Genomic DNA, 27,351 nt, shown 5'->3' with positions numbered 1-27,351 from the left:
TCGTCAACCAACATGGTTTTCCCGCCAAATCTTTCCAGATTCACGCATGCGTCCTCGACTGCTGACTCTTTGACCGCGAAATTTATTTCCCCAATGAGGGAGGATATTCCCGTTGCGCCTGCGCAATATAGATAAATAGGCACCGTTGGTGGCGTCACTAGCAAGTCTTTCTTGTCTTCTCTACGCGTGCGCCTTCATGATATTTGACAGCAGGGCCGGCGGGAAGAGCGTGGGAGGATTCAGGTTTTTTTAAATTACGCATGCGCGAAAGATGGTGGCAGCGGGGCGCATGCGCCATGCCGTGGAACTGACTGAGATGCTTATGGAAGTCGCCCTGGTGAGCTCGAACGGCCGGTGGTGCATGCGCACTTAAGTACTCCGCGGCCCCAGGCGGCAGAGGGGAAGATGGCGGCGGTGGTACAGAATGTGGTGAAGCTGTGAGTGCAACTCTCGTTCTTCCCCCCCCTTCCCCTCCCCTGTTTGGTTCTAATGGTACAGCCCGAATCTCCGAGAAATGCTCGCAGGAGGGTCGTAGGAGAGACCATTCTGTTATCGGGGTGGACTTGGGGGCGGAATAGGAGGCGAGGGGGAAGCTGTTGGCTCTTTTTATTGTTCAGGACTGAAGTTTTTATAAATAAAAAATTAAACTCCCTTTCTTTGGGTGGAGGCTGGATGAGGAGAGGGGAGAGTGCCTTCGTCTCAGAGTTTTAAAAGTGGATGGAAAAGAGGACACCTCGCCTTGAAATATCCCAAATTTTGGGTGGGGGATTGGAATGAGAAAAATAAAAGGCTGCTCAAAAAATAAAAAACAGAGGGAGGCGAAGTAGAGCCCCCACGGGGGAGGAGAAAAGAGCAGGACGACCCCCCCCACACACTTTCCATAAAGTCCCAAAAGAAAATGGGGAATGATGAGAAAAATGATCCTTCTACCTCATGCCCCCCCCGTGGAGCTCTGAAAGAGGCCGGAAGAAAGACAGCCTCCTTCCCTTGAAACAGTAATTGTGAAAGATAAACGGGGTGTGGGGAAAAGGGGGAAATACCCATTCAGGAAAACAGATACAATTTGTGTCTTCAGAGGGGGGAATACACCAGGTGGTCCCTCAAAAAAGTGTGTGTAGGGTGGAGGTGGAGTGGACTTTTAAGAGGAGTGTGTGTCAAGAGAGACTATCTCATACCCTTAAAAAAAGTCTTTTAAATGGAGTGGGAGGAGGGGAGCAGGAAAAAAATCACTCTTGAAAAGTAGGATTCCAGTCATGGGGGTAAGAATGAGTTTCTCCCCACTTTCTATCAGAACCCAGAAGAAAATTGAGGTGGGGGAGTGAAATGGATTTAAGACAAGAACATAATATATAGATCTACCATCCACTCAATTCAGATCTCCAGAAATAAAATGTGATGGGGGCACAATTAAAACACAACACAGCCACCTTCTCTTCCTCTTCTTTATATGGGAGATGAAGGGCGGCAAGAGATTCTGGCTAGCAAAGAGGTAGGGTGGCTAGAGAAGCTAGGGCTAGGGATGGGCAACCTGTGACCCTGCTGGACTATGACTCCCATCATCCCTGACCATGCTTGGCTGGGGCTGATGTGTCCGATAACATCTGGAGGGCAAAAGGTACCTCGTCCTTGTGCTAGAGAAAAACAGATTCCCCCCCTCGCAATGTCAGGGGCAAGTTTCAGGGGGTGGAATAACAAGTGACGAGATGAAAGTTGCTTGCCCAGTAGGAGGAGAGGCTGGAGTGAAGAGCACAAAGACCCACCTTCTTGCAAGAGTTTAAAAGAAGTTTTCAGGTAGGGGAGAGAATGATTTGAATTCCTGCCCCAAAGAGGCAGGATGGAAAGAGGAACCATGACCCATAATGGTCAGGACTCCTAATGTGAGGTGGGCAGAAGTGCAAATCGATGGATCATTGCTCCATTGCTCTCGAATGGAGAAAAAGTGATGGGCCTGCTTTCCACATAAGAAAAGCTAAGCTTCTGAGCTGGTGTAGAATTTTAAGATGGCAACTACAGTACGTGGCTGGTATTGGATATCAAGAAGTAATGGATGTAGGGTGGACCCAGGTTCCAGGTGTGGTGCCTTCTGGATGTTGCTCTGGACTTCAGCTCTCATCAGCCCCAGCCACCATAGCCAATGGTCAGCGATGGTAGGAATTGTCCCCAGAGGGGCACCATGTTGGCAACCCCTGGCATACGGTATGTTGGTACCTGAAGATTCTATATGATACATTCTTGCAATTATGTTGTTGTTGGCATCCATCTATCTTGAGAGACAAAGGAGTGCGCCTCTGAGAGTAAAGTCAGACTGCTGCATTGGCAGCATCAAAGTTACCTCTCTCGGCGCTAGCCTGGGCAGTGTGTATGGAGGTCCTGGGCTGCCCAGATGACAACCCTCCCCCCTCCTTGGCCTCACTGATGTGGTCCAAAGGAAAGCAGAGCAATTTTTTGGCCCTAGCTGGGCTGCAGGAGCTGCTGGAAGGAGGCAAAGAAAGTGCCCTCCAACAGTCTTAGGGACTCCACTGTGGATTTGTGTAGGGTTTACTCCTTAGCTCTTTTCTTCTGAAGATATCCCGCAAGGCAGTGGAGGTTTTGGATCAGAGTTTTCCTTCTCCTAGGTGGGCTACCTTTCCAGGTTGATGAGCCACAACTGCTCCTCACTTACCTCTACAGCTCCTGCAGAAACCACCTTCTTAACCATTGGGCCCACTATTGGTCTTGTTGACTCAATCTGCCAGAGCCTGTCTTCGCATGCAGGGGATGTTCCCATCGGCTACCCTCACATAGTTCAGCTGGTCAGTCGAAGCTGTTTCCCGGGTTGTGGCAATTTTCTGTCCTGATTTGCATCCTCTGGATTTCACATAGCTGCTTCAACTGATGATAGAGCACCAAGAGGATTATAAAACATTGTAAACAAGGTGTACTTGCAATTTAATTACCTAATTTTCTCTTTCATCCCTCCACTCCCCCCAACAAGCTTTTTTTCCTCCGGCAGCAAAGATATTAAATTCTTTTCCCCCAAAGCAAGCTGATGCCCACCAGTTTCTATTCCCTTCCCTCAGCTACTTTATGTGGCGAGATTGAAACACTAAAATTACTGTAATTATAGGCTGCTCAATTAAGGAAACTTCATTGCTGCCACACCACAGATTTTTAAAGAACAAGAATATAAATGCAAGCGATGTATTTTTTTCCTCCTTTTCCGCTTCGCTCTGAGAACTCTCCATCTGAGTCTTCACTAATGGGATTATTGAATAGAATTGGGCATTTTCCTTCTTCTGTGATTGTAATAGATTGAAAATGAGATGTGGTAATATAAAAAGCTAGCTCTACAGATGCCTCTCTTTTTTGTTCCAGGAAGGGAAGCTTAAAACCAGCTTTGTAATCAGAATTTTGATCCTGACACCTTAAAATTAAAGTACAGTGGTACCTCGGGTTACATACGCTTCAGGTTACAGACTCTGCTAACCCCGAAATAGTACCTTGGGTTAAGAACTTTGCTTCAGGATGAGAACAGAAATCGCACGGCGGTGGTGGGAGGCCTCATTAGCTAAAGTGGTGCTTCAGGTTAAGAACAGTTTCAGGTTAAGAACAGACCTCCGGAACGAATTAAGTTCTTAACCCGAGGTACCACTGTACTTTCTGCACCCCAGTTCAACATCGTTGCAATTATTAGCTGTGGGAAGGTCCAGCTTCCTAGATTTCTCTTTGTGTGATGTAGTCAATCAGTTGGTAGAGCATGAGACTCTTAATTTCAGGGTTGTGGGTCCGAGCCCCACCTTGGGTGAAAGATTCCTGCATTGCAAGGGGCTGGGCTAGATGACTCCTGGGGTCACTTCCAATTCTACAATTCTATAGTTCTGTGAACCTAGACTCTTGGTGAACTGTCTAGTTGGGAAAGACTTCCTCTAATACAGGAGTAGGCAGAAGGTATAGTTGGATGCACTGGTAGATCTTGAGGCAAGTGTTTCTGATGCCCAATGATTTAGCAATAGCAACGCAAAAAAAGTTTCCCCACAATTAGATTGAGGACATGAAGAAAGCTTGAGTGAAAACCATAACAACATAAAAATAGCTTGGATGCTGGATCACACTAAAGGCCCATCTAGTCCAGCATCGTGTTCTCACAGCGGCAAACCAGATGCATATGGGAAGCCTGCAAGCTGAGTATTCAGAGGTAGAACGCCTCTGACAGTGGAAGAAGAACATAGCCAGCATGGTTAGTTACTGCTGATAGCCTTATATTCCATAAATTGGTCTAATTTTGTAAAGTCATCCATATTAGTGGCAGCAAATTCCATAGGTTAACTAAGTGCTGTGCAAAGAAGTACTGTCTTGCATCCGTCTTGAGTCTTCCCACATTCAGCTTCATTGGAAAACTGTTTTTACTTACGTTCCTCTCATCAGTTTTACCCTCTTTTAAATTCGCCCAGGAGTGGATCAGTTCTGGTCCTGAAAGCAAATTTATGGGCTGAGCCTATGTTCAAGAGGCACCTTGCTCCTTAATTGCAAATGGCTGGTTTGTGCATCCTGAGGTCCTTTAAGAACAAAGTGGATCTATCAAGCCTGAAGTTGGCACAGCCATGTTCTAACGCATTCTTGCTTTTGTCTCCCACCAGCCTTGGCGAACAATATTATAAGGACGCGATGGAGCAGTGCCACAACTACAATGCCCGACTGTGTGCTGAGAGAAGTGTCCGATTGCCATTTCTGGACTCGCAGACTGGAGTGGCGCAGAGTAACTGCTACATCTGGATGGAGAAGCGGCACAGGGGGCCAGGTGGGATACACATAGGATGTTGTGAAAACTTGAAGTTTAGGGGCACAGTTTTTCTTATTTGGGCTGCAGTTTGTAACACTTTGGGGTCCGGCAGCAGATTTGCTTGTTTTTGATAAGGCACTGCATCTGTTCTTTGACAGCTCACCTGAGAAGTGGGTGGGTGGGGAGAGGTAGGTCTCTTCTTTTTCCTTCATGGAAATATCTTTACTCATTTCAGGGAGCCTATCTGCATACACTGCATTTATTGTCCTTTATTTATTGGTCCATATCAACTGTGCGGATTAGTGGCAAACTAGGATGGACGTGGGTGACGCTGTGGTCTAAACCACAGAGCCTAGGACTTGTCGATCAGAAGGTCAGCGGTCTGAATCCCCACAACGGGGTGAGCTCCTGTTGCTCGGTCCCTGCTCCTGCCAACCTAGCAGTTCAAAAGCACATCAAAGTACAAGTAGATAAATAGGTACTGCTCCGGCGGGAAGGTAAACGGCGTTTCTGTGTGCTGCTCTGGTTCGCCAGAAGCAGCTTAGTCATGCTGGCCACATGACCCGGAAGCTGTACACCGGCTCCCTTGACCAATAAAGCGAGATGAGCGCCACAACCCCAGAGTCGTCCATGACTGGACCTAATGGTCAGGGGTCCCTTTACCTTTACCTAGGATGGATTGTAAGGAGTGGATGTGTTAATTCCTGAAGTGAAGGTTGTTGGGGAAGTGCTCAAGGCTAGAGCTTTGAAAAGTCTGCATTGAACTGATAATCTTACTCTTTTTCTTCCTTTTCTGTCCTGGTTTGCTTTTTTTATCGGAAGGTTTGGCATCTGGCCAGCTCTATTCCTACCCGGCTCGGCGCTGGCGGAAAAAACGTCGCGCTCACCCTCCTGAGGATCCAAGGCTTTCCTTCCCTTCCATTAAACCAGGTACATATTTTCCTTTCTCTCTGAGCTGCTGCTGGGACTTCACTTGGGATCAAATTCGTTTTTCCTAGGGATTGGGGATGGGTTTGTACATCATAGCAAGTTGATTAGAGAGAACCTCTTCTGCCAGGGAGAGTTGCATCACCGACACAACTGTGCTTTCAGGAGCATCATTATCAGCATCTCTAACCTTCCAGGTAAATTCCTGTTTTGATTTTAGTAACCCTTGGAAGTCTTTGAGCCCTATATTATTCAAAGGCTACCCCTTTCCCCATTTATCCCATCACATCTCTAATGCAGGGGTGGCTAACGAGTGGCCCACCAGAGCTTGTGGAATTAAACCTTTCATCAGCCCCAGTCAGCATAGCCAATGGCCACAGATGATGGAAGCTGTAGTTCAGTGACATCTGGAGGACCACAGGGTACCCACTGCTGTTCTATTACCACATGAGAACTTATTAAAGTCTTGATATACTGTCTTGATGAGCTGTTTTGGCTTGCATTCTGTTGTTGGACTCCAACATTTCTCAGCTCCATTCAGCATAGCCAATGGTCAGGGGTGATGGGAATTATAGTTCGGGAACACCTGAAGGGCCACAAGTTCCACATCCCAAATCAAGGCAAACCTTAGAGTTATTTTAATGGGTCAGGAATAAGAATTGCAATTACACTCCTGACATGCTGACTTTTTACGAGATTCACACTTGGTAGCACATTTACATTGGATTTTAGATTTCTCCAGGAATGCTCACATTTTGGCAAAACACAGGGGAAGATGAAATTTGTCCTAAGCTGGTAGGCAGAGCAATGGAGCCCCTTCAGCTTGGGAATTTCTTCCCTTCCCTTTCTTTTGCTGTGGCTGGTTCCAAGATTCCACAGCTGGAGGGCCACCGGTGATAACAGTTGCTTGTATTGGCTGTTAAGGTTTCTGCTTGGGCCAAGTATCTTGTAGCCAGGGCCAGATGAAATAGGAGGGCCTTTACATGCATGAATCAAGGTTTTTGTCTGGCCTTGCTGGCCGAGCCAGAAATTGTAGTTGCTGCTACCCCTGCCCACCCCACCAAAAGCTGGCCTGAGGTTGTTGGGGATGGGATGAGAGACTGAGCATTTGGCGGCCACTTTCTAAAAGTGCACAGAGTGCCTTTGAGCAGCAGAGCCCAATACTCCACACTCTGCCCCATCCTTTCCAATGCATATGTGCACAGTTCTGACTAGTCGGACCAATGGGATCACTTGGTAACAACCTTAATACTATACCCTTTGATCTTCATGAAAAAGACACACCAGTCACATAGCCTGATTCTATGTGAGCCATCCACATAGTGAGTTGTGTCCTCTCATTTGCCTAAGGGGTGGTGGTAGCAATGGCATGTGACTATATTGTTCGCTATAGCATCCTCCCGTTTGATTTCTCTTTCAGTTTCAGGCCCTGCCTTCACCCAAATGTGTTCTTTCATCTCTCTGCCTTTTGCTTGTTATTCTTTCTCTTAGTTGCCTTAAAAAACCCCTCTGTATCCACTTTCTCCCTGCCATGCATAATTTTATATTTTTCTACCATGTTGCCTTTTATTCACCTTATTGGTCAACTAAAGAGCCCGAAATGTTGCAACCTTTCCTCACAGGGGAGGTGTTTAAAAGGCTTTGTTCCACAGTGGGCTCTGCTTCCTTAACTGAGGTTCACAATCCCTCCTCCAGTGCGTTCTTTCCTTCCACCATGTATTGGAGCCTCCAGTCCTTCTCCTTTGGTGACGTGGGTGGCAGTTTTAGCAACGACCAGCAGAGGCCCTTGGTTGGCCCCTGGTTTGGAGAGTTCCCTACCTGGTGAGATCGAGAGTGTCTTGCTCCTTACTGACTTCCCGGAGAAATTTAAAGTCATTCCTGTTTACCCAAGCATTTGATGGCTGACAGATACCGACCATGGCAACCTTGAAATTAGGGACTGTGAGCATATGTGATTGCATTAAAATGTCTTTAGATGTTTTAAAATTGTTTTAAATGTGTTCTTTTATTTTAAATAGTATAGTTTAAACATTTGGTGTTTATCACCCTGGGCTTCTCTGGGAGGAGGGGCAGGATACAAATTTAAGTACATAACCAAAAAATTACACAGCCAACCCTCTGGATGTTACTTCTGTAGACACTGAGCAAACCCTAAAGAAAGAGGGTTTGATCTCTCAGGATGGCAGCAGCCTGGAGGCCCTTTTGAGGACGGACTCTCTTGAGAAGCGCAGTCTGCCCGATCCCCGTACTGACGAAGACAGCCTCGGCGAGTTTCCTGTTGCCAATAGTCGCGCGCGGAAGGTAATGGCAGGCAGAGGGTAGCATTGACTCTGTTTCGAAAGGGGGCTCCATGGTAACATATGAATGGCTCCTCGCATCTTCTTCCTACCTCTCCTCTGCTGTCCTTGCCTTTAACTACAGAATGGATAGAAATCTTGCACCATGTAGACCTAGTTTTTGTACCCACAAAAACAGAAGTTTGCTACATGAATAAATTGTTCAGATTTTTAACAAGTGCACAAACGGTTGCTGAGGTTTGAGCACTTAAATCCAGTTTACACCAGAACAAGGAGCTGTGTGGAGCTTTAGGCTCCTAGCCCATGACTTCTGGAAGTACTGCTGATCCCACCACCCCTTGCTGTTTCACCAGCTTCTCCCCTCAGACATAAGGGCTCAAAACCTGCTTCAAATGCAGAAGAGGGAGAGAGCTGAGAGCCTCTTTTTTTGCGTCTGTGTAGTAGCTGAGGAGTGCACAGCCGTACCCCTGCTGGTAGTGTCCTTTCAGCTTGTCAGACTGCTTCTGTCTCAAAGATCCTCATTGCCAGAAAAATCATTTCATGGACCAGTGTTTTGTTCCACTGTGGTGCTAGGCATGCTTCTCTCAGCCCAGCCCAAGGTCTCTTCTGTTGTTCCCCTGCTCCAGTTTCTTCAGCTTTATTTGTTCCCAATTCCACCCTTTTACTACAAACTATTGGTGTGGATTGCAAGAGCTTCCTTTAAAAAAAAAAAAAAATGAACCAGAGTGGAATTTAGTGTGAAATGAAAGCCAGTCTATTTTGCAAAAACCATGCTGGGATGGGGGTGGGGGTGAAGCGAACAGGGAGGAGGTGGTGGTGCAATGACACTTTCTGGTTTTCATCAAGTTTTTTTGGCTTGGTGAGATACTGAATGTCATAATACACACTGGCTGCTTCCCAGGATCAACTCTAATAGCCTAGTAAGGCAGCCGAAGACGGAATGCTGTAGCTTGTCTTCCAGCATCCAGGAAGACAGGATGTGTGTGTGAGAGAGTAATAGAGAAAAGAGAGAAAGAGCACTTACTGATTTTGAAATGTGGGCATGAAATGCACTTTTTTGAGCCCATGCGTTTTCATAGAATCAAAGAACTGTAGAATTGGAAGGGACCCCCAAGGATCATCTAGTCCAACCCCATGCAATGCAGGAATCACTGCTAAAGAATCCCTGACAGAGAGGTAGAATATAAATGTAGTGACAAATAAAATTATATATGACATGAAGAAAGCAGATATAGAAGACTTTCTCTTGTTAACACCATGACCCAGGGTCATCTGATAAAGCTGAAAGGTAGAATTGCAGAATTGTAGAGTTGGAAGGGACCCTGATGGATCATCTAGTCCAACCCCCTGCAGTGCAGGAGTATACAGCAGCTGCATACGGGGATCGAACCTACAACCTTGGTGTTAGCAGCTCCATGCTCTAACCAACTGGAAGATTCAGGACAGAGAGCAGGAAGTATTTATTTACAGAAAGCCTATGAAATCTGCCTCTGCAAGATGAGTAGGTGGCCCTAAATGGATAGTTTAGGAGATTCAACAAATTACTAAAAGATGAGGCTGTCAGTAACTACTTGTCATGATGGCTGTATGTCTAGATGATGAAGGGAAGCCCTACAGCTGTTGTTGGACTACATAATCTTTCTTGTTCGAGGCTCATCTGAGTTGTAGTCCAGTGACATTTGAAGGACCACAGGTTTTCAGTCACTGGTTAGGCTCAGAGGTACCATGCCTCTTGGGTATCGTGTGCTGGGGAACAACAGTAAGAGTCCATGCCCAGCTTCTCAGTTCCCCATAGGTATCTGGTTGAAACAATGTGCTGGACTACATAGGGCACAGGTGAACCTTTGGCCCTCCAGATGTTGCTGAAATATAACTCGTGGGGATGATGAGAGTTGTAGTTCAGCAACATCTGGAGGGCCAGAGGTTCCCCACATCTGGGAATAGGCTTTTGCTCTGATCCAACAGGGCTTCTCTTATGTCCTTAAGACAGTTTTTAATGTTACCTGAAAGCTCTGCAGTGAAAATGAAACTATTAGGTGGTCATTGCCATTGGTCTAACTAGAATGCATTTGAGGGGATGCTTCTTAGCCAGACTTCCAAGTCTTCTGTCCGCCCCCTTGTCTTTTTGAATCTCTTTGTTTTCTCTACAGTAGTCTTGCTTCTCTGTTCTAGCGGATCCTGGAACCTGACGATTTCTTGGATGATCTAGATGATGAGGACTATGAAGAAGACACGCCAAAACGCCGAGGCAAAGGCAAGGCGAAGGTACAGCTCACATACTGGGGCTCAGTAATGCTTGCTCAGTCTTGAGTCAGCGTGCGCTTTGAGTCTGCATGGAGTGGAAAGGAGCACTGGGGCTCTATGGCAGTGGCAGGCAAGGAAATTCTATGGATGTCCCAAAATATGTTGGGTGCTGGAAAGGAATGAACACTCTATGGTTGTAGAGACTAGTGAGAATGGGATGGGGAAAACATGTGGTCTTCCAGATGTCTTTGTACTACGGTATCCATCATCCCATCCTTTCTGTGGCTGATGGGAACTGAAGTCCAGCAACATCTGGGAGGCCACAGCTTCTCCATCCCTGTCCAAGTATTTCTCAGTCTGCCTTTCTGTAGTTTTAAAAACCTTGTTGTCCCTGGGAAAAACATGCATGGACACTCTCTCCTGCCCCCATGCCCCAAGGCTAAAAGGTTGAAATTGATATAACACCATAAACACAAGGTAATTGTAAGTACTAAAGAAAGGGATGATTTATCCTTGCGGGGGAAGGGGGGATTCTGGGGCTATAATTGCTTGGCACAGTATTGGTTGTCATATGAATAATAATGAAATGGAAGAAGAAATTTGAAAAAAATCATTCAAAGCATGTGCCACTGTGGGGCAGTAGTGGATTGTCTTTTAAAATATTGCCAGCTGAGCTCATCGACTCTGCTGCACTTCATCAGTATGACTCCCTCTGCTTGGCTTTTTGATTTACTGAACTAACTGTCCTACCCTATTCTAGTGGTGAAAACAAACTGAAAGACAAACAAAACAGTGCTAAAAGTTAAGACTTCAGCCCTGAAAATGTCAATTGCAACTGTTCCCTTAAAGCGTCTTGGTGATGGCTGTGTTACTTGAGAAAGAGAATATGTGTGATTTTTTTCTCCTCTGAAGGTCATTGTATGTAAACAATGGAGCATCACATAAATGCATGGTGCACACCATGGCTGCAGTCTAGAGAAAACATTTAGCCGTTGTGGTGGGAAAGACATAAGTTTTTCTTCATGACGGATCTAAAGTTGAGCTGTTGGGGGTTGGGGAAGAGTTCAGTGTGGCACCTGTGATTATCTCCTGTCTCATAGATCTAAATAATAGTGGGGTCACTGTCTTCAGATCATACTATAATACTGTTCTTAGCCATGGATAAATCAGTTAATTTAATAGTCTCATAAAGGGCTTGAAAGTGTTTTTGAATTCCCTGGACCCACAAGAACTGTCCAGCAGGAGTACTAGTAGTTGTTATTATTCCTTGCTAGATTATATGTTCATTGGTCTTCCCGCAGCGTGGTGCCCTCCAGATATTCTGGACTATATTTTCTATCACACCCGGCATTCCCCCAATGTACACTCTCTAGATGTTGTAGACTACAACTCCCAACACCCATTGGGAGTTTCAGTCCAGGATATGTGGTCTGAAGGGTGCTAGGTTGGGGAAGGCTGGCATACACCACCTAGCCTGTATCATGTCTCCCAGTGTGGCCAGGTATCTCTCTCTCTCTCTCTCTCTCTCCCCCCCCCTCCAACCCCCAGCAACTGGCATTACTCAGATCCTTTTATGAATAACAGCTCATTTGCCATGAATTTGTTTATTCCCCTTGCTTCACCCTGTGGCACTGAATCTGCTTAACTTTCCTGCAGGCCTCCTTAACAGCTACTTGATTTGTTTCAGCTCCACTTTATGTCACCTCAAGGTTTTTTCGGTGAGGGGTTGTTGGGTGAGGCATTTTTTCCCTTGCTCATGACATCCTCCTCTCTGGCTTCCTAGGGCAAAGGAGTTGGGAGCGCCCGGAAGAAGCTGGATGCAGCCATTTTGGAAGACCGAGACAAACCGTATGCCTGTGACAGTGAGTAAGAAGGCGAGCCGTGCTGTGGGACACAGCTGTCGTGAGCAGAACACCTTTGCTTTTCCTAGATAGGAGGACGGTGTGGTGGGGAGGGTGGGGGAACGGAGGATGGAGAGGTCAAAGCTTCTTTGAAAGAGGGGCTGCATGAGCTACTTGTCCTTGGTCCCTTGCTTTTTAATTGAGCTTCTTGGAGGCTATAACATTACTTGTCTAGTTTGGGAGCATTGGAGGTCTGGCACTATCTGGAGTCTCCTGTGGGTATGGGCAGTTGCTTCGATGAGATCTTAGGCTGATAAAATGATGCCTTTTATTTGCCCGGTGTGCAAATTTTCCTGTTTCACAGAGCGCTTTATTCTGGCTGGTGAAGAGTTCTGTGAAAGTGCACAAAATTACATACTTCTGCACCAGCTCAAGTCGGTCCAATAGGAGATAACTTTACCAATGTTCTCATCTCCTTTGGGACAGACTTGGCAGACTAACCCAGTCTTGTCCATGCAGGGTCTTAGCCCTGCCACCATTGGTCCTCTAAAATGGAGACATTGGGGATTGAGCCAGGGCTTCATGGATGCAAAGCAGGTGCTCAGCCACAGTGCTCCAGCCCTGCCTTCCTCTGGCATATCCCAAGACGTGTATAGACCTTGGTATCGCTTTACCAGTCCATTGGGGGCTGTGTTTGTGTGCAGACAGCCAAGCTATGTGACCAGCCCTGCTGCGTGTGGCTGCCTTTGCCAGTTCCATATTGCATGACTTTTCTGTTCTTTAGAGCTGCTCCCTGTGTGCCAATCTGGAAATGAACGCCCGTGCAAACCTGGTTATTAACGTAAAAGGTGGGGGGCAATTGGCCAGAATTTTCAAAATTGCAAACAATGAGTTTTTGAAATTACTTTTCTTTCTCTTCTCCTTTTACTGTCCTGTAAGAATTTTATACTCCCCCTTTTTACTTTAAAATAACACCAGTAAGCATTTTTCTTTTCTCCCTTTTAATCGTTGTATATAGCTTTACTGTGTGCATGTTATGTGTGTGACCTATAGAGTGTTTTCACCTTTTCTCTCATTATTCTCTTTCTGTATTTCAGATAGTTACAAACAAAAGCATACCTCGAAACCTCCTGACCGAGGTAGTCCATTCTCTCTGTCTTGCTATTTATTTCCTCCTGACTTTGTTCTTCTGAAATGTTAGTTTTAAAAACTCTTCTTTTTTAAAAAAGCAGGTCTTTTGATGCAGGGCACAAAAAAACCCCTTCCCTCATATGATAATGCAGTTCAGGTTTTTATTTAGTGTGTGTGACCTAATATGGTTAGCACCCAGCTTTTTGGCCCGATTCTCTCCCAAGTTGCTGTGGGAAAGGTGATAAATTTTTGTCTGGAAATTTGGATAAATACATATCTCCCTCAGTGGCTCATAGCTATTAAAATTCAATAAGCATTGTTACTGTAAGGTGCTGTGCATTGAGTTGGGAAGAAAGTACATAAGGATGTTTTGCAGTAGATTGGCAAGGGATTCTGACTCCCCATTGTCTAGCAGTAACAAATGAAAAAGCTTTCCCCTCCCTTCCAGCCCCAAATTAGGTTGCTGAAAAAGAAATGGGGAGCAGATTTTTATATCAATGGACTTGTGAGCTTCACTGTGCTACTAACCACACATTCCTGGACTCATCATGTGCTCATAAGCGGCACCCTGTTCTTTAAATCTTGAGAGTGTGTCTGCCCAGCTACTGTGCAGGTGCTCTGATTGGTGGACCTAGTAAAACCACCACCACCATCACCAAGTATATTCCTCAAGCCTGACTGCTCACCCCTGGCATACATGAACAAAAATAAATCTGTCTTTGCACTCAGGCTTATTTAATAGCACAATCCTGTCTATGTCCACTTAGAAACAAGACCAGCTGAATTCATTATGACTTCCTCTTAGAGAAGTAGGGTTAGGATTGTGCCTGAAAGGAGAAGAGACACAAGGGGAAATGGGTAGAAGGGAGATGGATTTGCCTGACCTAGAATGAAGTGGTGAGTTGCTACCAGGCATTTAAATTCTTGTGGGACTGGGATGATGTTCCCTGCCTGGTATTTTTACTGAAAAGGAAGTGATGTAGTTATCTAGTAGCCCTTAGGCTGGTGATGGGCCAGGATGTCCTTCGTCTTTGCCCTTGTAGTCATTTCAGATGTTTGGAGGTGGGAAGCAAGTGTCTTGAAACTGTTCCTTCTCTGGTGGATCTTCTCTTTGTCTGATCCCCTTCTTGGAAAAGTGGGGGGAGACTTCCACATGGTCTTGATCTCTGGCTAGTGACAGAGGCTAGAGTGGCCTTCTCTTCACTCCTGCAGTTGCAGAAATTTGTCCTTTGGTTCTGACCCAGAGGTCGGAAAGAGAGGTGGGTTTTTTTGTTTTTTTACTCTCAGTATGTGACTTTGAGTTGTTGCTCCCAGGGCAACAGGATCTGCCACACCAGGAGTATAGCCTTAAAGGCCACAAAAATTAGTAGCTCACAAATACTCACACCTGCCCACACATGCCCATGGTTCTTATTTCTGGCCTGAAAGGGTAGGTGGGTAGAAATAAGAGCCTTTTATGTAAACTTGGCATGTTCTGATTTGCCCTGGGTGATCAGGCTATTTACAACTTTGCACTGCAGGAGGTTGAGTGCTGCAGAGTTGTGTCTAATATCTAGTTTCCTTGAGAAGATGCTGGATTTTGCTTGGGGGAATGGATGTTGGCTAGTGAAACTGTTGTGTATTTTTGCTTTCTCCTGTGACTTCTAGTTTGACTCGCTTGCATGAGTCACTCGGCAGTTTTGGAACTGCAGACCACCTTTTTGTGGTCTTTGCTTGCAGCACTCTGTCGTTGATCTGCAAGGGCTTTGGTGTATAGCAGGGATGAGGAACCTCTGGTCCTCAATATGTGCTGGGCTCCAACTCCCATCCGTCCCAGCCAGCATGGTCAGTGGTGATGGGAGTTGGAATCCAGCAACATCTGGAGGTCCCCTATCCCTGGCACATAGGCTGAGTTCTTCCTATCCTGGATAGCTGTTGAATATTATCCTCCACCCTACCTAGCTAGATGTGCTAGGCAGCCAAGTTATTCCTTCCAGAGCTAGATAATGTATTAACACAGTCCCAGGGTCCAAAAGGCCTTGGAATTTTATAAGCTCTGTTAATGATAGGCTAAGCCCTGAGTCTTCAGTTTTCTCTGGCCTTTGGACTCTTGCTCCTTCTTATAGCCACTTGAACCAAGGGCCAATTCCACCTTTGGCCACAACCTCAACCAGTTATGTTTCAGTTTAATGTTTCATTCTTTTAAAAGCATTTAAGCATCATGGGAAAAGGTACCTCAAGTATTATTGCAGGCTTCTGAGAATGAATTTATATTTATATTTTGCCTTGATTTATTGTTTTTTTTTTTAACTCCCAAAATAAATCTAGAGTAATTTTTGTGGTATTAAAGAAGCCTGTACCCAGTAATGAGCTTTATACCATCATTTTTCCTCTAGTTGTATTTTGACATAGTGCACATACACAAAAACTTGCATGATCTACTATGTCATTCTTCTTCAGCTTTGGGTCTCTAGGTGTTGTTCGACTATTACTCCTTCCATCCCTGTGATCCTTAGATTAAGGGCAGTATAAAAACAACAACAATACTGGGACCTGTAACTGTTCTCATAGAATTGTAGCGTGGGAAGGGACCCCAAGGGGGTTTTACCACCTTCCAAGGGAGTCTGTTCCCCTCTCAAACAGCTCTTACTGCCAGAAAGTTCTTCTTAATGTTTAGTCACAATCTCCTTGCAATTTAAATCCATTGGTTTGATGTTCCTGAACTAAGCCCCCCCCCCCCAATCATCCATGGTCATTGGTCATCCTTGCTGGGGCTGATGGGAAGGCTCTTACATTTGCTTGCCTTTGATTTGTCAAGCAGTGCAGCCTGATTTTACCTCTCCCTTCCCTTGGAATTAGCCAACCAGAGGAGGAAAGGGCGCTGGGCAAAGGCAGGGTGGCAACTCAAACTGCTAACCTCAAGCACAGCCCTCATGTGGCAGAGCCCTCCGAGCTTGCTGAAGAAGTTGTGGAATGGCAGGATTGTGCTATTCTGGGAATGTTTGCTCACAACTCTGAGCAGAAAATAAACCCACAAGGGTAACCCCTGTCCCCTGGCAATCCTGCCCAGCCCTTCATTTGAAGCCTATAGAGAGACATTTCTTTTTCTTAAAGCGCCGAAACTCAGGAGCATCCAATGAAGCCGAATATTTGAAGTTTAAGGCCAGACAAAGGAAGTCCTTCACACACATAGTTGAACTACAGAATTTGCTCCCAGCAGAGGCAGCGATGGCCACCAACTTAGGTGACTTTATAAGAGGATTAGAGAAATTCATGGAAGGTCAGACTACTAGTGGCTATTAGCCACAATGAATTGTCAGCATCCTTTGTGAGTCGAGATGCAAGCTGGCTAGCCCCTAGCTGGATCATGCCCTTCCAGCCGTGACGATCCCCCGATTTCTAGTGCGACGTAAATCAGCGACTCAGACTTCAAAAGCCTGAGCACGCTATATTAGCAGAGCATACTGCGCAAACAGAACAGGCGTGAGGCTTGTGGAAACATACTAACAGCTAAAGATTTATTAAGCATAAATCAGGACAAAGAAAACATGTCGTCTCCCTTTCTTCTCCTCAGAGAGACAGTGAAAAGCAAAAGCTATACACAAACGAAAGTTCCCAGCATACTGTGCTGGGATGTAAACAGACATGTGACACGTAAGAATCCCGTGTCTCCTCCTTAAGGTGGAATGGAAATTCTCAACATGAATATGTTATCTCTCCTCTGTTGGAGGCAGTGTATGCCTTTAAATCCCATTTGCTGGGAATCATAAGGAGAACATGGGTGCAGTCAAGCCCTGCTTAAAGGCTTCCCATAGGGATCTGGCTGGTCCCTGTTGGCCTGAATGGGCCTTTGGCCTGTTGCCAGGTTCTTACCTTCTTACATCTATGCAAGTCTGAAAAACTGATTTATTTTAATTTTATTGTTTTTATTAACGAAAACCAAGAGTCGGTTCTGCAAAGGAAAACATCGGAATGAAGCAAATTTGCAGAGTATATTCAGCCTTGCCTCCATTTTCTGGTGCCGTGAGCAAGTAGGCTACAGGAATGAACATAGGACTTATTTATTTTTAACAGAATTGTTGGCTATCTCAAGTATCCCGACCCTTAATCCCAGATACGTGGGTCTGGACTGTTGGTGAGAGAAAAGCGCTCTTCTGCCCAGAAGCACGCAATGGATTATATTCATCTAAGTTCTCCTTGGAGTAGACGCAATTGGAAATTAATGGCTCAGCTACTGTTGAGCATGACTGATACTGGATACAACTCACTATTTCATGAACAAGGTCCCATTGCAGTGTGTGTGTGTGTGTGTGTATGAGAGAGAGAGAGAGAGAGAGAGAGAGAGAGAGAGAGAGAGAGAGAGAGAGGGAAGAGCTACTTTGGAACCACAAAAGAGGACGGAGGTTGTTTTTTCTCCTGCCGCTGCTCCAAAGTGAGCTTTTTTTTGGTAAGCTATGTTGAGCCTCCTTGGAAGCAGCATGTAGCAACCACTGCCTCTGCGGAGGGAACCTGCCAGCATAGGCTCCCTACTTAATCAGCTGTGTTTACACAGCCCTTAAGAGAGCCATTACTTTTTCCCTGCAAATTGGCTTTCCAGTCGCTGTGCAAAAGACTTGCTGGACTTAATGTGCTTTAGAAAACATTTGTCTCCCTCCCCGAAATCAGAACTTGATTAGACCTGGAGTGTTTATGGGAGATTGTGTGTTTGTGTATGTTCCCCAGCCCCAGCGGGGTTTTTTCCAAGCAGTGCTCCTTGCTAGATATGGCTCACTTCCTTGTTTCTGTGTCTTAGCTACTTCTAAATCTGGAGCATGCTGTTTTGGTGGTTCAGCCTAGGCTGTTGAGCTGCGGATATTAATCCCTGCTCTCCTTTAGATATCCATAATGCAATTCTGAATCAGAGCCAGGTCTTCAAACAAATTGCTCTTTTCTTTTTGCCAAGGACTTGAGGGTGGAAGGTGGAGGAATGGTGGGGTGGCAATTGGGGAAGAGTGGACTTGCATCAAGGCTGAAGAGCTGTGTAGGGCAACTAAAAGCTGGCCACTAGAAATCTGCTCTTAGCTTTTCCCTTTCTGAAACCAGACAAACAGGGTTTCAGGTCGTTCTTTCATGAGGGCCAGAAACATGTGCTGTGCGTGTTAAGAGTCTTCGATTACTTGGAGTGCCAGACATACACAATTGTGTACTATCCCCTTTGTTCATTGCTGTTTGGTTGGGTGTGTGTGGAGATGCTTTGAGAGCATTCTGAGTGCAGGTCGCAAAGGGTGTTACGACATGAACTTACCACTGTGTTCAGAAATCTGGTTCAGGTGCTGAGCAAAAGCAAATATTTTCCCCACCCTTGTTTTGAGATTTGTGCAGTTTCTTTTTCTGTGACAGATTGACACAGTAGCACATTGAGGGGATGGGCAGTGTGTGCTTTTTTGGGGGGGGGGAGAAGGGGATAAAGATAGGCTGAGAATGGGATAATTTCATTGCAAAGGGAAGGGGGAGGAAAGCAGCTCCTCTGGGGATGGGAAGCTCAAACCTGTGTCTTGTCTGCCTTAAAATTTTCTTCCTGTTCAGTCTGTGGGAAGCGTTACAAGAACCGTCCTGGGCTGAGTTACCATTATGCGCACTCCCACCTGGCTGAGGAAGAGGGGGAAGACAAGGAAGACTCGCAGCCCCCCACGCCTGTATCACAGAGATCTGAGGAGCAGAAATGTAAGTGTCTTCTTCCTCTTTCTGGGGCTTTTCTAAACTTTAAGATCTCTTCATGTAACAGTTCTCCTCTACCCTAGCTTAAATTGGATCTCAAGATTTGCCCTGGAAAAAGGGATAGACAAAGTGCAAGTCCCACACTTAACTGTCGTGTTGTGATGTCAGGATTTATATGAGCCAATTGAAAGACTAAGGGAGTCAATTTCAGCCAGAATGGTGGCACGTGCTAGCAAGTGACCAAGCCTGTCGAGCCTTGAGCAGCTGCATGTGGAACCATCACAACCAGGACTGAAGGGCTGGTCAGCAACCTTTTTCAGTCGTGGTCCGGTCCACCATCCCTCAGACCATGTGGTGGGCCGGACTATATTTTGAAGAAAAAAATGAACAAATTCCTATGCCCCACAAATAACCCAGAGATGCATTTTAAATAAAAGCACACATTCTACTCATGTAAAAACATGCTGATTCCTGGACCGTCCGTGGGCCGGATTGAGACGGCGATCCTTAGGTTGCCTACCCCCTGGGCTGGACCTACGTATGTCTGAGCCATAGGTAAGAGCCAGCTGTTCTCTTTAAGCAGGCTGTGAATACAGGGTGAGCATAAAATGATTAGGATGAGATGCTATAGCCTGTATCCTGTAGTGGCAATGGGACAGTGCTACTGAGAATGTACACAAGAAGCTTTTCTCTTGTGGTCACCCCTTCCCTTTCCTTTGAAAGAAGCTGGGCTGCAGTTTAAAAATAATAAACTCCCCCTAGGTCTGGGTGGAGTGGTGGGGGTGGGGCTCTGTTTTGACTCTGTCTTGTCATTGATTAAAACACCTTTTTCCAATAGCCAAGAAAGGTCCGGATGGCTTGGCCTTGCCCAACAATTACTGCGACTTCTGCCTTGGAGACTCCAAGATCAATAAGAAAACAGGGCAACCTGAAGAGCTGGTTTCATGTTCTGACTGTGGACGATCAGGTATATGAACTGTGGGGAGCGGTAGGGCCAGATCCTGCCAAGAGCTTGGGTGTCCTGCTTAAGTTTTATGGGTTTGCTTGGCATTCCACTCCTGATCCTTCCCACCTGCACCTTCCCATGCTTGTTGGTTTTGGTCCCAAGAACAACCTTTTCAAAAAGAATCTAAACAAGAAAAATGAAGTAGGCTCAGGAGGCATGTTCTTACAGCTGCCTCCTGACGCTGCAATATTTTTTTTTTAAAAAACAAAACAGTTCTGTTGGTTTTTGTTTTTGTTTATAATAATTTTTTTTACTGATTTTCCACATTTTTAACATCTTTACAGTAATCATTTTTCATCTCTTATTTATCAGGTTCTTTTGACCTCTCGGACTTCCCTCTGTGGGTTCTCTCCTTGTCCCATAATTAATTGCATCTTTTATGTTTTCCAAATAATTATATAAATCACAAGTAAAATGCAGTAAAATTTCACATTAAAGTATCTTCACATTCCTGTCAGTGACTTTAAAATTTTACAGTGATCTTTTAAATAAAGTAAGAATTTATTCCAGTCCTTTTTGAATACTTGATCTTCCTGGTTTCGGATCTTTCCTGTCAATTTTGCCGCCTCCGCATAGTCCATCAGTTTCGCCTGCCATTCCTCTTTCAATGGCACTTCTTTTTGCTTCCATTTCTGGGCTAGTAGTACTCTCGCTGCTGTTGTTGCATACAGAAATAATCACTTATCTTCTTTCAGTATCTCTTTACCCATAATACCTAATAAAAAGGTTTCTGGGTTTTTAAAAAAAATTCCTTAAACATTTTCTTTAACTCATTGTAAATCATCTTCCAGAAGTCTTTATCACATAACCACCACATATAGTAAAAGGTACCCTCTATCCCCTTACATTTCCAGCATAAATTTGAGCTCGTTTTACACATTTTTGCAATTTTACTCGGCGTCAAATACCAGCGATACATCATTTTCATAATATTTTCTTTCAACAAGTAGCATGCAGTAAATTTAATTTCTTCCTCCCATAGTTTTTCCCAATATGACATTTGAATATTATATCCAAAGTCTCTAGCCCGGTGTATTATAATAACTGCCTTAACCTCTTCATCCTTTGTATGCCATTCCAAAAGTAATTACAATATTCTGTTTGGTCTTATATGAACATTGTGAGAATAAAATTCAGTAGCGCTTTCCCTCTTCCTGTCAAAACGCTTGCCAACCTGGTTTTCCTTGGAGAAAAGATGAGCAGCAAATGTGATGAAGAGGTGCAACGTCTTTGTTTGTTTATCCGCTTGCTGAGGTGCCCACACAACCTTCCTGTCTTAATGCCTGCCCCACTGTCTCTCCCCACCAGGGCACCCTTCATGCCTGCAGTTCACACCAGTTATGATGGCGGCGGTGAAGACCTACCGCTGGCAGTGTATTGAGTGCAAGTGCTGTAACATCTGTGGCACCTCTGAGAACGATGTGAGTACCCCTTCTCTCTCCTGCCCCTGCCCTTTGCATGACTGAATCCCTTCTCCCTGTTTCCTTTCATCCTGAATGTCCCTCTTTATATTATATGCCTAAAAGGTCTCAACAATTTGCATCTGGAAATTTAAATGCATTACACCAATTCATGCAAAACTGTAACATTCTCATAGACACCCCCCACCCCCAGTTACAGCCTCAGGAAGCACACTTCCAGCAGAACAAAATCCACTCATTAAAAACCTGGTGGCAGGCGGGGTCATAGGCCAAAGTGGTTGGAGCAAACAATGTAAATTTTAACCTTTAAATTTTTTTTTTTACAGTAGACCGCTTTTACACGCACCCCTCGTTCCATCCTCTTTCTAGGCAAGTGACAAGTGTTTATCAGAGGTCAAGGCTACCTCCCAGCCAGGAAAAAGATTGCAAGGATAGTGCAAAGCAAAGTCAATTAGGGGCTTGGCCTGGGGGAGAGCTCTGAGGGCCAGATAGTACCATCTGGAGGGCCACATCCATTCCCCAGGCCTTTAGTTCCCCATGGTTGTCTTGAGTGCTGAAGTGTGGCAGTGGTGTGCATTCCTCTCTAAGCTCCTTGAAGCAAAAGTGGGAAATAAATTGGATAGATTAAACTGCAACACCTTGATTTTTAGGGGTGCAGAGGACAGATTTTCTCCCTTTCTGAAAAGAAGTGGAATAATTTGCATTCTCCTTTGTTCTGGCTTTTCTTCCCTCCCCATCCTGCTTAGGACCAGCTGCTCTTCTGTGATGATTGTGACCGTGGCTACCATATGTACTGCCTCACTCCACCCATGTCAGAACCACCGGAAGGTGAGTACTTCTCTGCCTCCCCGTTTGCATCTTCCCACCTTTGTGTGATTTCAAGTTTCTCTTGGTTTTTGCATAGGGAATCCTGGAGGCCATAGTTCAATGATAAAGAGGGACTGCTTTGTAGACAAAAAGCCCTGGTTCAATTTCTGGTGTCTCCAGGTAGGACTGGGAGAGAGAGACCCCTGCCTGAAACCCTGGAAAGCTGCTGCCGATCAGTGTGGACATTGCTGAGCTCGGTGGATCAAGGTTCTGACTCTGTATAAGGCAGCATCCTATTTGGGGGCATAGAATAAAAGGCTGCTCTGTACAGCTTGCTCACCTGTTTTGTAATTAACTGGCCTGCAATTTAAATAGAGTAAAAGAAGAAGAAGAAGAGTTCCTTCTGGGCCTCATTCTGCTTAACAAATCAAATAGGATTTTTCTTTTTTTTTTAATGCTTTGGGATTTTAAACCTGCCTTAGCATGCCAATTATATAAAAGAAGAAAGTTTGCATGTAGCATGACATGGCATAATGCTGGTGACTGGTAGCAGGCAGTTTGCCAACTCATTTCCTGAGCAGGCGCTGACTTGGGATTTTGAAAAGACACTTCCAGCAACAGGCCCACAGCCAAAGGTAGCCTGTGTTAATCTTAAATCACCTGTTTAATCTTTACACCACTTCTTTTGAGTCGCAGGTCACAGCTCAGGCTTTTTCGAGGCCTAGTTGGAAAGGGCTTCCAGTCAAGGCCCACAGACTGCCTGTCTACTGTAAGACCAGTAGAAGGGGCTGTAGGTTTGGGGCAGAGCACACATTTCACACATGGAAGATTCTGGTTCTCATCCCTGACACCCCTGCTGTGGCGTCAAGTTCTGCTTGTTTACAGTGTGTGTCTAGTGTAGCTATAATGCATCCCACACACTCCAGAGAGGACAAGTCACATACCTGTAAACAAGGAGGTGAACAAAATGACACTCTGTGCACTGCTGTCTGCTGTGCTTAAGTTTAGTTTGCTTATAAGTCGCTTTTCCACTGTGACCTTGGTGGCTCACAATAAACATTAACTTATTATTAGAACATACAACATTTGAAACAACTTTGTGTTTCAAAACATACATTAAATTCAAAAAGGGCAAAATCAGCAATTCAAAAAGCATAGAATAAATTCGATATTATGCTAAAATAACCAAGTACTTAATGGAGACCCTTTCTCAGTATGTCCCGTAGTTTACGATCAGGGAGACGGGCCCTTCTCAGAGTATCATTGAGTGAACTTTTGAAGAAAGGGTATCACTTTTGGAGTGAACAAGACTTGCTTGTGCAGCATCCCTCACCCAAATTTAACAGCAGCTCAAAGATGGGTAACCTGGCACCTCCCAGATGTTGCTGGGCTACAACTGCAGTTCATCATAATTATGGGCCATGCTGGTTGGGGTTGTTGGGAGTTCATGTCCAACATCCCCCAGAGAGCCACTGGTTCTCCCACTGCTGCAATAGGTGTCTTATCCCTCCCCCTGCCCTCTTTTCTGTTGCAGGAAGCTGGAGCTGTCACCTGTGTCTGGATTTGCTGAAGGAGAAAGCCTCCATCTATCAGAACCAGAACTCCTCCTGATGGGCGCTGGGGCAGCAGAGAAGAAAGGGAGCTTGAAAGAGGAACCGCCAGTTGTCCACTACCTTGCAGGGCTCTTTTTTCCCTTTCTTGGTTTAGTCTTTTTCCTATGCTGCCTCCCACTCTTGGTCAGTGTCTCCTTCACCAGTCGGATCCAGCCCCTGCCAGCTCTCTCCGTTGTCCTCTGCGCAGCGGTTTTTGGGTTTAGAACTTCTCCTTCTTTCTCTCTCTCTCCCTGCTCTCCTGGGAGGGAGGATTCTCCATGCCCTTTCCTCACTTGCCTCCAGGCTGGCTGAGAAGCACCAAACAGATCATCATATCTACGGCCTTAATACTCAAGGACAAATATATATATATATAGAAATATATTCCGACCGAACTGGGCTTGCTGGGAGGAGGCAACTCCTTCTCATCTCACTAACATTGTGCTATTGAATCAACAGCTGATCTGCAGGCTTCTATGTCTCCGAAAGCAGAGCCAGCAATTTTAAAAACTTTTTTTTAAAAACACAAAACTACCACGAGCACTCTTGATACTACCCACAGGGCTTATAGGCTCCCTTCCAGCCCTTGACCACCTGTTCCTCCCTCTCCATAAGAAAGTGGTTTTGTCCCTTATATAATTACAAATGGATCCGGTTCTGGTCTGGAGCAGCCTCCTAGACCTGAGAGAACTCTGGGAAGGCATTGTCCAATGGAAAACCTACCTTTGGCCTTCAACAGTGTGGACCAGGACTTGGCTCAGGCAGGTGTGAAAACAAAGTCACTTTGTTTACCTCAGTCAGGGAAGATCTTTTGAGGCTTCCCCTTGTCCTGATGGAGGCTGGATCCTGACCCAAAGAACCCTCCTGTTGTTAACACAAAGCACCATTGCCTCCTTCCTTATTTTCACACACACAAGGCTATATATATATTTTTAACCAGGGGTTGTGTTGGGGTGGGGGAATTGGGATTGGGGGAGCAGAGAGAGGGTTCCAGCACTTCCCCCACCTCTCTTTAGCAAGCCCTTAACCCATGGGGTGTTGACTACAGCCCCTCCCCCAAACAGCATTTCTGTCCCATGGTGGGTTTTAGTGTGTTTTTAATTCTCGGGGGAATGTTTCCAGTCCTGGCACCATTTTACATTTCCCCTTGTATCTTCCTCCCACCATATGGGCCTCTACAGAATATGCGAGTTGCTCGGAGGTGGTTGAATGGAGGGCTGGCAGCTCTTTCTTCCCTGGAGCAGGGCTTGTTGGCAGGAGTTGACCCTGGTCTCCCCGCTGTGCTGCGTGCCTCTCTGGGGACGTTGGCCACAGATCTCTGGGGTTGCCTGTGCGGGCCACTTCTTTTTTTCTTTCCCTAGCCTCACTTGATGCCTATTTGCTGAGTCCTGATTTCCCACATTCTCTGCGCGTCTGCAGGTGGAGGACGAGCCCTTATACCTTTGGGCTGCTCTCCAAGGAGAAGTAAACAAGCTGGCATGCGGAAACCTCCTCCCTTTCCAAGAACGGAAGCTCTCTTCTGCATCCATCCTGCCTTCCCCCTTGGTTGCCTTCTTCACCTCCCCACCCCCACTCTCTGGAGGAACCGGTCCTTAATAAGAAGTGACATTTTGAAAACCTTCCTTGGAAATTGCCACCTGTCTTCCCCCTAACCCCCTTTGTATGGCACCCCATTTGGGGAGGAGAGGTGTTTTTCTCTGGAATAGGGTTCTGTGTAATATACTAATGATGTGCCTGTTTTTTCTAAAAATTGACTTCATACCTACCTCCAAAGCCCCTTGCCCCAGTCATACATCCTCTTGCACTCCCCCCAAAATGCATCCAGCCCTTCTCTGCCCGCATCTTTGCAGAGGCAATACATGAAGACTCAGGGGGACTGGCAAAGCAGAGGGGGCTGGTTCTTTTTAGAATAGCTTGCCTCACCGAGTTAACATCCATCCTGTGACTGGGCACTGCAGCCTCTTGCCTCACCTTTCCCTAAGGCAGGGGTGGGGAACTGATCCCCCCCAACAGATATTGTTGGGCTATGGCACCCATCATCATCTCTTGACCCACTGGCCTTGCCGGCTGCCGGAGCTGCTGGGAGTCAGACTCCACACTCCCAGCCAAACCGCAGGAAGGGTGCCATCCTTGCCTTTGTTCTCACTAGCCCGCTAGCTAAGGTGGGTCTTAGTGGGGCTGTATTTGGAAGGGGAAAGAGGCACTTGGGGAACCAAAACGGAAGCTTTCACCCACCCACCCCTGCCCTCATTCACTATGCCCTGTGGACTAGAGGCTTTCAGGATTGAAAAGGTCCACAGACTCCCCATTGAGTCTATAAGGGATGTCAAGAGAGGTGGAGTCATTGTGCACTTACAGCCCTGGATCCCCTTGGGGGCCGCAACCCCACACAGGAAAGCCATTTTGGTTTCTTTAACCTTGCACTTGATTTCTCTCCCATAGCTGGTTGGGATTGGGTAGGAGGGAACAGGTAGAGGCGGCCTGTTGATGAAGGGGGGTGGGGAGGGCAAACCTTGCGTTGGGGGGGAGTTGCTGTCCCAACCCCAGATGGGGGCATGTCCTCATTCAAAGCATCACACCCGTGTCTTAAAACTCACAACCCGAATAAACACCAAAATGGCTTGTTTGGACTAATTATTTTTATTGCAGTCTTTTGTCTGTGGGGGTGGGTTGAAAATAGCTTTTTTGCGGGGGATTTTTTTTTTTAAAAGCAGTGTTGCATTGTGGAGATTTTATGCTCAGGTTAGATCTGTTGGTTTGAGGGAAGGGGAAGGGTATATAAGAACATGGTCCATGTTCTTTTTTTAAAGTGGGCTTTGCTTCAGTGCTCTCTGCATCTTAGGGAGGGGTGGGCCTTGGGTTTTCAAACCCACATCCCTTCTATTCCCTGAGCACTCAGAAGCTGATCAGAATACCTCATCTCTCCCCCCCCCCTTTTTGCCACAAGTTGATTCTGCAGCTCCTTGCACCTGAACGCCCTCCTGCCCAGCCGTTGCTAGTTTTACAATGAATTGGTGGCTATGTTTCTCCCTCTCCCAGGCAATTAATTATGCAGATAATTTTATTTTTTAGGTTTGGAATTGGTTATGGTATGCTGAGGCTCTTCACCGCCCCCCACATTTATTTTTTTTTAAATTGCAGCTGAAGCTAAAGTGTGTTTTACCTTTTTTGTTTTATTTTAAGGTATTGTAATAAGTATTAGCGAATAAATCATTTTTACACAGAAAGCGCTCTCTGGTTTCTCTGTCCAACAATCATCTGGCGCTCTAGGATTTTTCTGGGTTTTGATGCGATTAGGGAAATGGCGAGGTGTTAAGTTTCAGGAAGCAAAAGGGTAGGAATAAATGAGCAGTTCTCCAAATGGAGAGAAGTATTGAATCGGAATTGTAGAGTTGAAAAGGACCAGAAAGTGGAGTTCCCCCAAGGATTAGTATTGAGACCTGTCCTTTTTTTAACTTGTTCATAAACGATCTAAAGTTAGGAGTGAGCAATGAGGTGGTCAACTTTGCTAATGTCACTTAATTTGTTCAGAGTTGTTAAAGAGATTTCAGAGCTCCAAAAGGACTTCCTCACACTGAGTGAATGAGTGGTAAAATGTCAAATGCAGTTCAGTGTAAACAAGGGTAAAGTGATGAATTCTGGGGCACCCC

The 27,351-nt window shown here is 45.7% G+C and overlaps 1 protein-coding gene across 3 annotated transcripts; it reads left to right on the top strand.

The window, feature by feature from the left end:
- Positions 1-216: 216 nt before the first annotated feature.
- Positions 217-26,928, top strand: DPF2 (double PHD fingers 2). 3 transcript variants are annotated; one of them, XM_079957622.1, is made up of 12 exons: positions 217-437; positions 4,617-4,777; positions 5,582-5,689; positions 7,824-7,987; positions 10,156-10,248; positions 12,011-12,089; positions 13,166-13,207; positions 18,744-18,881; positions 19,714-19,842; positions 21,190-21,302; positions 22,049-22,130; positions 23,644-26,928. In XM_079957622.1, exons 1-12 carry the CDS (start codon positions 406-408, stop codon positions 23,718-23,720), a joined length of 1,218 nt encoding a protein of 405 aa, XP_079813748.1. In that variant the 5' UTR covers positions 217-405; the 3' UTR covers positions 23,721-26,928. The 3 variants fall into 3 exon arrangements, with proteins under 3 accessions (XP_079813748.1, XP_079813749.1, XP_079813750.1); XM_079957624.1 differs by lacking the exon at positions 217-437 and adding an exon at positions 2,626-2,792; XM_079957623.1 differs by lacking the exon at positions 13,166-13,207 and having other exon boundaries at positions 220-437.
- Positions 26,929-27,351: the final 423 nt, after the last annotated feature.

Source organism: Podarcis cretensis (genome assembly GCF_951804945.1).
Source record: "Podarcis cretensis genome assembly, chromosome: 16".
Lineage (NCBI taxonomy): Eukaryota > Metazoa > Chordata > Lepidosauria > Squamata > Lacertidae > Podarcis > Podarcis cretensis.
This window is presented reverse-complemented; position numbering and strand designations above follow the sequence as displayed.

Excerpts from the sequence above, each read along its gene's own strand:
- DPF2 (XM_079957622.1), top strand. The coding sequence starts at position 406 with ATGGCGGCGGTGGTACAGAATGTGGTGAAGCT. Across the intron at positions 19,843-21,189 it reads TTCTGACTGTGGACGATCAG|GGCACCCTTCATGCCTGCAG; the intron begins GTATATGAACTG and ends TCTCCCCACCAG. Across the intron at positions 21,303-22,048 it reads GTGGCACCTCTGAGAACGAT|GACCAGCTGCTCTTCTGTGA; the intron begins GTGAGTACCCCT and ends CATCCTGCTTAG.